The sequence below is a fragment of the Conger conger genome, chromosome 7 (genome assembly GCF_963514075.1).
Source record: "Conger conger chromosome 7, fConCon1.1, whole genome shotgun sequence".
NCBI classification, from domain to species: Eukaryota; Metazoa; Chordata; class Actinopteri; order Anguilliformes; family Congridae; genus Conger; species Conger conger.
In genome coordinates, this window is record NC_083766.1 from 11,557,086 (window position 1) to 11,568,282 (window position 11,197).

Genomic DNA, 11,197 nt, shown 5'->3' on the forward strand with positions numbered 1-11,197 from the left:
ACAGGACAAGACGCACTAGCAGCGTGCAACTGAAAAGGACAGGTATAAATACACAGGGGAATGAGACAAACGAGGCGGGGCATGGGAGTGAGGGCGGTCTAACAAATAAACATCAGGTGAGACACATGAAAGGGTAATGGGGCAATAACGAGGGGGAAACAAAAACGCGGACTGGAATCACAAAGACACATGTAATACAAACTAGGGAGTAGACAATTTGCAGAGAATCAGGAGATGCAGAGATACAGAGAGACAGGTGCGAATACTTCGCTGAAACTAAGCAAGTAATCAGTGATAGAATAGGGAGTTGGAGTTACAGAACAGAATTGAAACTGGAGATGCATTAGTAAGTTATTTAAGTGATTTAAATTACAAATACCCAAAACTAGTGAATGTTAGTTTGACAAACATATTAGTGTGTTAGTATAATTAGTACTGTACAAATTCTATGTTAGTTGGGATTAGTATATTAGTGCTATGAACAAACATGAAATGGAGAGAAAGCAGGAAGTAAGGAATGTAAGATTGGAAGGAAGACTGAACCCCGGAACTACCGTAAACACCCAAATGGTGGAGCACGCAGACAAGAGAGTGACTGGGCTAGAAAACATTCAGACTCAGACATCGCAGGGGAAGACGAGTGCAAAGACTAACGAATATAAACAGAACACCAGACATGAATATGAAAAATAATAAATTACAAGAATGATGATAATAAACAATGATAAACTAACACACAGAACACAGGAACATAACAATGCCTGCCTATCCCTCCTCCTGCCACCACCTTAACTGAAGAATTTCATGCGGGAAACACTGATTCATTTGTTTCACCTGTGTCTCACTTCCTGATAATCGTGCACACCTGATTATCGTTTCCCATTGCCATTCTCTCCAGCGGTTTCTGTCTGATAGGCCTGTGTTTTGACCCGTTTTGTGTACCTCATCCACCAACATTTGGATTCTCCTGTGTCTTGACCGGCTGGCTGTGTTTGGATTCCTGGTTTGATTTCAGATTTTGTACTGCCTACTTATCAAACTTTTGCCCTGTTACCATACCCTTGCATGGATTATTGATTACAAACTGCACTCCCTTCTACATTCCTGCCTGTTTTACCTGCCCGTTTCTCAGACTTTTATAGGAAATTCTGCAAGTTGGCTACTGGTTCCGTTTTTCTGAAGCCTGACCATCTGATGCCCTTTCCAGCCAATCATTTCTGCTCGTTAATTTAATTATGTAGCAGAAATGCAAGTATCCAATCATGACTCTCCCCCCCCCCCCCCCCCCCCCCCCCTGAATTCTATCCAATTTACTCAGTCCATCTGTTCTGAATGAACTCTGGACTCAACCCTCAAGGCCAAGCTCAGTTCTCTCCAGTTAAAGGAATTAATTTCTCTACTCTTATAACAGACAGTGAAGCTTCTCAGTGAGTTTGTGTTCCGTCAATTTAAATCCAGAAAGCAAATATCAATTTGTTCCGATGACATTGCTACCAACTCTGAGCTACAGAGTATAACTGTGAACCAAAAACAAGATGGAAATTTCAATGATAAGTTATTAACTGGTAGCAAAGTTGTGAGCACTAAAAGCAGGCATTTGCAGAGACTGGAAAATCACATTACAAGTTATAACAAAGCTTCTTCTAAAAATGTGTCAAATTAAACGTATGTAGGGGAGACCAGGGTACAAACTAACATGGGGCATGTTTAAACGGGGATTTTGCATAGTTGCATTTGCACAAGAATAATGGGTTTGTTTTCACTTATGCATTATACCAACCTGCTTCTCGTGTGTGAGTGGCAGGGCAATTTTAAATGTTTACCAAGACTGGGTAAGTGGCAAGACTAAGTATTTTCGCTCCCTGAAAGTAGTCTTTTTTCAGAATAGTGTTTTTTGATGAACTGATTGTGTGAACATCAGACTCCAAATATCCATCTATCCATCCATTATCTTAACCCGCTTATCCTGAACAGGCTCGCAGGGGGGCTGGAGCCTATCCCAGCATACATTGGGTGAAAGGCAGGAATACACCCTGGAGAGGTCGCTAGTCCATCACAGGGCACACACACCATTCACTCACACACTCATACCTATGGGCAATTTAGACTCCAATCAGCCTAACCTGCATGTCTTTGGACTGTGGGAGGAAACCCATGCAAACACGGGAAGAACATACAAACTCCACACAGAGAGGCTCCATCTGACCAGGATTCGAACCCTTACTGTGAGGCGGCAGTTTTGGCACAAGCAAGCAGAGACTGTGAGCCATGCAGTGGTACAACTAGCACAGCCGGGGCATGTTGAAACAGTTTCACTCCCGCTACTTTCGACTGAACTGTAATCACCAGGAATTTCCTAGAACTGCACCGATGGTCTATCATCATAGCAAAGACATCTTCTTTCTGGATTAAAAAGATTTGCTCTAATATGTGTAGGCTACATAGCACTTCATTTGGAACGTTTTTACCTTATTACACCTACTTATTCATGCGATTATCTAATCAGCCAATTGTGTGGCAGCAGTGCAATGCATAAAATCATGTAGATACGTTTCAGGAGCTTCAGTTAATGTTCACATCAACCATCAGAATGGGAAAAACATGATCTAAGTGACTTTGACCATGGAATGATTGTTTAAGGTAGACAGGATGGTTTGAGTATCTCAGAAACTGCTGATTTCCTGGGATTTTCACACACACTAGTCCCTGGAGTTTGCAAAGAATGGTGAAAAAAACAAACAAACAAACAAAAAACCAGTGAGCAGCAGTTCTGCAGACAAAAATGCCTTGTTAAAGGTACATAAGTAATTTCGGACTTCTAACGGTCAAGAAAGGAATAGCAGCAGCAAACACCTTCAAACCAAACACTGTTTATCCCTCCCCCATCTCAGTAAATGCACTGACGTTGAAACACCATTGGCTGTGGCAATTAGAACCACTTCTCAACCAATGAGGTTGACTTATTGTACAGTTATACAATGTACAGAGGATCGGGCCGTCAAGTGTATATTTTGGAACCAGAATTTAAGGACTATAAATTCGGCAGAGGGTGAGTCAACATGTCAGTGAGCCTTTTTCAATGATAGGAAGGGATCCATGGTCTTGTAACAGTGTTTTAACACAAAAATCTTACCAATTTTACCTTTAATGAGAGAGGTCAGAGGAGAATGGCCAGACTGGTCTAAGCTGACAGGAAGGTGACAGTAACGCAAAAACCACACATTACAACAGTGGTATGCAGAAGAGCATCTCTGAACACACAACGCATCATAAGTTTAAATGGATAGGCAACAGCAGTAGAAGTCAACTAAACACTGCACTTGACATCAATTCTGCAAAACAAAGGGGTGTCTCGGTGGCGCAGCCGGTAGAGCACTGACCGCATGCTCATTGCGAGCCGCGACGTCGGCTGTTAGAATCCGACCGTCTGACATTTGTCGCATGTCTTTCCCTCTTTCTTCCGGTCTCTCTATACTACACTGTCCAATAAAGCTGAAAAAGGCCAAAAAAATATCTTAAAAAAAAAAAATTCTGCAAAATAAATAAATACATATTTTAGTTTCCATACTCCCAAAAAATATACTCAGAAGCTAAAATTATATGTATTAAGTATACATATAAACTATAAGATTATTAATACATTTATAAATAATAACAAGATAAAATTCAAGATAAACATAGGCCTACGTTTGAAGTGTTCGTTCTTATGGATGGTTGAATCCTTATCACGCGGACTATAAAACACGAATCGAAATAGAAAAGTAAACACCTTCAGAATGTGGGTGTTACTCTTTACGGGCGTTCCGACAGTTTTCAGTTGAGCGAAACGTCCACATGAGCGCTCGCATTTGGAATAGTTTCAGTAGCCTATAAGCAACGAAAGCAAGATTGTTTGGGTTTCTCTGTGTCTCTCCATAGCTAACGAACAGTAAGTGGGCTGCTCCAGCTTATGATGAGTACTTGTATTATAGCGTACTTTAAAATGCGCGAACATATATGTGTCTCTGGTGTGCTCTCATTGTTGTCTTATCTCTAGCACACTATTTTCTGCTATGAAATGTTTTTCTTTGTATTGCTGTAGGTAATCCGACTCAAAGATGAACTGCGTTGCCATATTAACATACGAAAATAAACGAGTTAATTACAGAAGCTCCATTTGTAAAGTCAGAAATGTTGACTATATTTAATACATTTGCAGCGCTATAATATTGGTATATCAATATTAGTTCCCTTCTGGGACCCAGCACAAAAAACGCTTTTTTCCCATTATGCAAGCGTCTCGGGTAACCAAAACATGTTGCGATGAAAATATTTTCTATTTTATTGAATGTCCCTTGTTCTGTAGATTTCATCATAGTACAGAATGCTTAATGATTCTTGAAGACCTAAAACTCATGTTCACTACAGCTGGGGACAAAAATAAATTGCCTCATAAGCTCAAGGCAAACAAGTCAACTAACCGACATTTAGCGCCTTTTTGAAAGCTCACTGAACTTGTTTTTTTTCACGCACATCTGCCCCCTAGTGTTTTATTTTATTTTAATTTTATTTATATATTTATTTATTTATTTATTTATTGTAACGTCCGTCACATTTGCAGGGAAATATTTATTTCAAACAGTTTGAAATAGGATTGTATTTGGCAAAAAAAAATTGTAATCGTCAGTAACCTATCTTTTTGAACATTATGGACGTGACAGTTAAGACATATTAATAAAATAAGAAGATGTTAAAACGACATCTGTTCATTGCAAAGGCGCGTCCCATTGAGCGAGTCCTTTTGGGTAAAATGCGGCGACACTTTTCATGACCATTTCATTTCAGCATTTTTTGAGAAATTGTGGAAATTCCATTTGTGGACTAAATAATAGCATAGGTTTCAAGTTTCATGGTAGCAAGTCTTGGATGCTAGCCAACTACCGAGTGTAATCTACAAATATGGCATCATTAGAATTGCGACTGCTTGATAAGCTTTGAGTCCTCACGACAAGCATTTATCTACAGGTTTAATAAAACGTTTGGCTACGATTCGAGGGTCACTGTTGCCGAAATCAACTGACATAATGTTTGAAAATGAGTCTACAAACATCACAAACTCACAATATAGCTTACTTTTATTGACAGGTTTAATAAATAAATTATATTCAAGAATCTAGTGTAGCTACTCAACCCAAATAATGAATTTCAGTCCGATTAATATTGTATCGCAAAACATTTTATTGGTTGCGCAACATTGCGATGTTTACATGTCTAATAGTACATGTTTAAAGTAAAGAGAATTACAGACCCGAAAAACAGATACAACACATATTGCATACCCCTAGTTTACCATTACTTTCGACTCACTCCTGTGTTACTTTCGTCCCGCTCGGCAGGTTGGAAGGTAACATTGCACATTTAACGCATAAATAGAAATTACAGTTGATAATAGTCCTAATAATAGTAAATAAGAGTAAATTGGATCAAACTTTTTTTTTTTTCTGTTAACTTTAGACCCGGCTCTCCCCTAGTACAGAAAATGTCTTTCCCAAATCTTATGGAGCTCACTGCATGTATGAAAAGTGCTGTCATTTCTCTAAGGTGAAACCAAAATAGTAAAATCCCTACAGTAAATGGTTGTCGCTTTGTAGTTTTTGGTTTGTTTTTTGGTCGCTGTCCCTGTTAACCACTAAACTAAAAAGTAAATAGGCCTATGTATACACACCTTGGTAGATTTGATGTGATTTGATAGCATACGAAAATAAAGTTACTTATTTCTTAAACTACACTAACACTTGCCCTTGATGATGTTCCAAACTATTTATTTTGGTTAGCATTTTGTTTGGTGTATGTCTTTGACTGTTTATTTATTTATTTATTTATTTATTTATTTATTTATTTCTCTGCCTCATAATGGCTTTCTTGACTGTCATTGGTGCAACTCATGTTGACAAACAGTAATAACAGACTCCAAGGCAATCAAAAGCCTAGAATCAAGACTAGATACTGAAAGCTTTCTCATACCGGTATGATGCAGCAACTGAAATCACCTGACTAATCCAAAACAGCAGCCAACCAACTTTCCAATTACATTTGGTCCCCTAAAATGGAGTGTGGCTATGTAATTCCTGCATGGATTACCTGAGATGGCTGTGAAAAATGACAGTCTACACTTTTAACTGCATATTCATTGTTTCATTTCAAATCCAATGTGCTGGAGTCCAGAACCGAAAGAACAGATTCTTTGGACATATTAAGGTTTTGTAAAATAAAGTAGTCATGTTTATACTTTGTCACATGTCTTTTCTGGTGATTTTCCAGGTCTGTACTTCTGCTTTTTTTGGTGGTTTGTTGCTTTGAGTCCTATTCAGCATATGAAATGCATGTACAATTGGAATTTTAGCAGATAATAGGCTTCAGAATTAATTCAGCTGCTGCTATCTGCAACTATACAATCAATTATGAAGACAAATGAGCCAGTATCTGTGGCAACAATACATGCCTAAACCATAAGATGCCCACCACCATGTTTCAGAGATGACAGAGATGATGAGATCTCTACAGTTTGCTCTTGCCCTCACTCTGATACAAGTCAACCACAAGACCTTTTTCTAGAACTCTGCATGCTCTTTTATGTGCTTAGCAAACTGTAACCTGGTCATACTTTTTTGCGGCTAACTAGTGGTTCACTTCTTCCTTCACTAGTTCCTTTATGATTACTTGATGTCCCAAACAATTGATTATGTGACCATTTTGAAATCTGATAAAATCTAGGATAACAAAATACCTACAAAATACCTGCCAATCAATCTGTGATAAGGCTGTCCCAGAATTAGCTATCAGAATAAATGTACCTTTTCTCTTTGGGCTGTTACTAATAAATCCTCTGAAGTATAGTACATGAGATAGGACACACTTGCAGTTACAGGCTTTTTGGAAAGTGTTGATAGCCTAATATTTCACTGTTGAATACTGCTTTGGCTTTTCAGAGAATTGTAAACTAAGAGCCATACACAGGTAGCTTTTACCATGGGTATGTTAAGCTTCCTTCATAGTGGGCTACTTTGAGGTTACCTGTTTAAATGCTGTACATCCCATTCTTGGCCAGGAAGCAAAGGATATCACTCTGTCCAGGATATTATTTTTTCAAAATGTCCTATAACCAAGTGTGCCTCCTCTTGCAGGAGGACTCTCACAAAGATGGAATCTGAAAATATGTCCGACACCAGGCAGAACAATATCACGTTGTGCCCCTCCATCGATGAGTTCCGCAGTCAGGTGTACCCCACCGTCTACTCCATCATCACAATCATTGGCCTGCTGAGTAATGGGTTTGCCCTCATCATCCTTATTAAGACTATTCATCATTGCTCAGCGTTCCACATCTACATGTTAAACCTGGCGGTTTCCGACCTCCTGTGCGTCAGCACCCTACCACTGCGTGTCATTTATTATGTCAAGAAGGGCCAATGGGACTATAGTGATTTCCTGTGCAGAGTCAGTTCCTATGCCTTGTACGTAAACCTCTACTGCAGCATCTTCTTCATGATGGTTGTGAGCTGCACTCGCTTCCTGGCCATTGTCTTCCCAGTGCAGAACCTCAGGCTAGTGAGCGTGCACAAGGCCTGCACCGTCTGCGTGTGTATATGGGTGTTCATCTGCTTAACCAGCTCACCCTTCCTCATGTCAGGTATGCATGTGGACCCCATCACCAACAAGACAAAATGCTTTGAGCCACCTGATGTGGAACTGGATATCACCAAGCTCATAATACTAAACTATTTCTCCCTGGTAGTGGGCTTTGGAGTACCCTTCCTAGTCATTCTGATATGCTATGCAGGGATCATTCACGCTTTGCTGTTTAGCCCCAGCGCCATGACTAAGGGCAACCGCACTAAAGCAATCAGGATGATTGTCATTGTCATGCTGGCCTTTTTTGTCAGCTTCATGCCCTATCACATTCAACGCACTATTCACCTGCACTCAATGAGTCTCCAAAACTGTGATCAAATTGTCTCCATGCAGAAGTCTGTAGTGATTACACTCTGCCTAGCTGCATCCAACTCCTGTTTCGACCCCATGCTCTATTTCTTCTCAGGGGCAAACTTCCGCCGTCAAATCTCTACCTTCAGTCGGAAATCAAAAGAACCACAAAGTGTAAGATCACCCCTTCAGTCCTCCTCAAAGTTTTGACCATCTCTCGTAGGGCAGCCTGTAGCATAGTGGTTAAGGCACATGACTGGGACCCGCAAGGTCGGTGGTTTGATCCCTGGTTTAGCCACAATAAGGTCCGCACTGCCATTGGGCCCTTGGGCAAGGCTCTTAACCTTGCATTGCTCCATGGGAGGATTGTCTCCTGCTTAGTCTAATCAACTGTATGTCACTCTGGATAAGAGAGTCTGCCAAATGCCATTAATGCCATTAATGTAATCTTGGGAAGGTCACTTGAATGTTGTCTTATAGTGTGCTCTAATTGGCTTTTATTACTTTTAAATTCGATTGACTCCTTTTCTTTGGCTCAGATGTTGAGAACTCTTGTAGCTCTGTGAGAGTAGGTTGCTGGCACACGCTGCCATATGTTTAAAAAAATGGCAAATTAATGTCATTATATACAGTGGCTTCAGAAAGTATTCAGACCCCTTTACATTTCACACACTTTGTGTAAAAGTGTGACATTTTTGCCCATCAATGTACACTCAATAACCGAAAATAACAGACATTTTTGCAGATGTATTAAAAATCTAAAACTGAAATCTCTCATTTACAGCATAAGTATCCAGACCCTTAATTTAGTACTTTGTAGAAGTCCCTTTGGCAGACATTACAGCTTTGAGTCTTCTTGGGTAAGTCTCTACAAGCCTTACCCACCTTGCACACCTGGATTTGGACAGTTTATCACATTCTTCCTGGCAGATCCTCTCAAGCTCCATCAGATTGGATGGGAAGTGTCATTGAACTGCCATCTTTAGGTCTATCTACAGATTTTCTATGCTCTTTGGCTGGGAAACTCCAAGACAGAGACTTCTCCTGAAGCCACTCCAGCATTGTCTTGGCCGTATGCTTCGGATCATTGTCATGCTGAAAGGTGAGCAGTCTCCCCAGTCTGAGGTTGTGTGCACTCTGGAGCACTGAGATGCATCCCCATAGCCTGATGCTGCCACCACCATACTTCACCGTAGGGATGGTATTAGCCAGGTGATAAACAGTGCCTGGTGTTTGCCATACATAGTGCTTGGAGTTCTTCAAGGTTTATCTCATCAGACCAGAGAATCTCTTTCCTCATTCTCTCAGAGTCCTTGAAATGCTGTTTGCCAAACTCTGTCCGCCATATGTCTTTTACTCAAGAGTGGCTTCAGTCTAGCCACAAAGCCACAAAGGCCTGATTGATGGAGTGCTGCTGGGATGGTTGTCCTTCTGACAGGTTCTCCCGTCTCTGCAGAGGGCTTCTGAAGCTTTGTTAGAGTTCTTGGTCACCTCTCTGACCAAAGCCCTTCTTTTCCAGTCACTCAGTTTGGCCAGATGGCCAACTCCGGGAAGAGTCCTAGTTGTTCCGAACTTCACAATTATTGATGCCACTATGCTCCTGGGAGCATTCAAAGCTTTAAAAAAATGGTTTCATACCCTTGCCCTGATCTATGCCTCACCACAAGTTTATCACAGCAGTCTACACTGAGTTCCTTGGCTTGGTTTTAGTCCTGACATAGTCAGTGTGAATTGTGGGACCTTATATACAAAAATGTCCAATCAATTCAGGTAGACACCAATCAAGTTCTAGGCACATCTCAAGGACAATTTATGCAAACAGGATGCATCTGAACACAATATGGAGTGCCACAGCAAAGGTTGTGGATACTTATGTAAATGTGAGATTTCAGTTCCTGATTGTAAAGATTTCTAAAAACATGTTTTCACTTTGTGAATATGGGTTATTGAGTGTAGAATACTTTTTGAAGCCACTGTATGCCAGTTCTATAACACATTTTATTTTATTTTTCTGTATACTCCATATGTGTTTTTTTTGTTTTTTTTTTACAAATGAAAATTTTGCATTGAATTTTATCTATTTATTATTCAATTAATGTTTGATTTTGGTTGGTTCCATTAAAACATTAATAGTTTTAATTTTTATTTTATATTAAAGTATTTATTTTGTGCACTCAGGGGTGCCAATAATTCTAGAGCCACTGTATTTATGTATATATGTGACCTGCTCTATCAAAATCAGTGGTATTGACCCCAAAATGTATTTTGAGTTTTAGAAACTAATCGAAAGAGAAGAATGTAAGCTTTCTAACGATACCAAAGTTAACTCTACTCAGGAGTCTCGATATCATGGAGTTGTGTCCCGTTTGATCCCACCAAACCATATTTTTGAGAAACTCGTTTTGTCACGAGAGTTACATGAGGTTGGGAGACTACCGACTTATGTGCTAAATGTGCTTCATAAATGCATTTGGATATATTCATAAACATTACATTACCATTGAGGTTGGTACCGCCAGAATAGAGAAACACAATGTAAAGACAATTACATGAAATATTAAAGTGACTTGTAAATATCTGCTTCAGAAGAACTGTTTAAATGATCTGTGGTATAAAATATATTGTTGTTTTTACATTTAAACTGCTTTTTCAAGCCATTGAATGTATTGATGTTGATAATGCAGAAAAATTAAGAAAAATAATGGACTGCTCATGCATTGTACCATCGTTGGTAAAACTTAATAAATAAAAGTATCCATGAAAATATATCTGTGTTGTATTTCAACAGATTTGCTTGTTTCGTTAGTTGAATTTGGACAGTCTTGAAAGGCTCAATACAGCTACATAAAAATACCAATATCAAACATGTCAAACATTTGCTGTATGTTTGTGCAAGGAGTAATGTTTTGCCGTACATTTAACAAACTTTTTTTTTCAACTGAAACACGTTGCAGTACATTTGCTCAACACGATAAATGTTTTGCAATGCATTTTCAAACTGAAGCACATTGCAATACATTAATTTTCTGTATGGGAGGCTAAAGCTACCTGGGCATTATAACGTTTAAAAATAATATATGGACAAAGGTGCAAGCCCTCTTAATTTATTTGGATTGTTTAGCCTACTAAAATCTATATAATTACAGGGTAGGACATCTGCGATAATCAACTGTTCAGCACTGGGGCTGTATCTCAGGAACTCGGCAGGAGGGCATTGACATTTATGTTATTGCCT

The 11,197-nt window shown here is 39.4% G+C and overlaps 1 protein-coding gene across 1 annotated transcript; it reads left to right on the forward strand.

Annotated features, from left to right (window-relative positions):
• The first annotated feature begins 3,838 nt into the window (after window positions 1-3,838).
• On the forward strand, window positions 3,839-10,523 carry LOC133133840 (cysteinyl leukotriene receptor 1-like). Its single transcript, XM_061250079.1, has 2 exons — window positions 3,839-3,928; window positions 7,164-10,523. Exon 2 carries the CDS (start codon window positions 7,180-7,182, stop codon window positions 8,170-8,172), a length of 993 nt encoding a protein of 330 aa, XP_061106063.1. The 5' UTR covers window positions 3,839-3,928; window positions 7,164-7,179; the 3' UTR covers window positions 8,173-10,523.
• The last annotated feature ends 674 nt before the right edge of the window (window positions 10,524-11,197 follow it).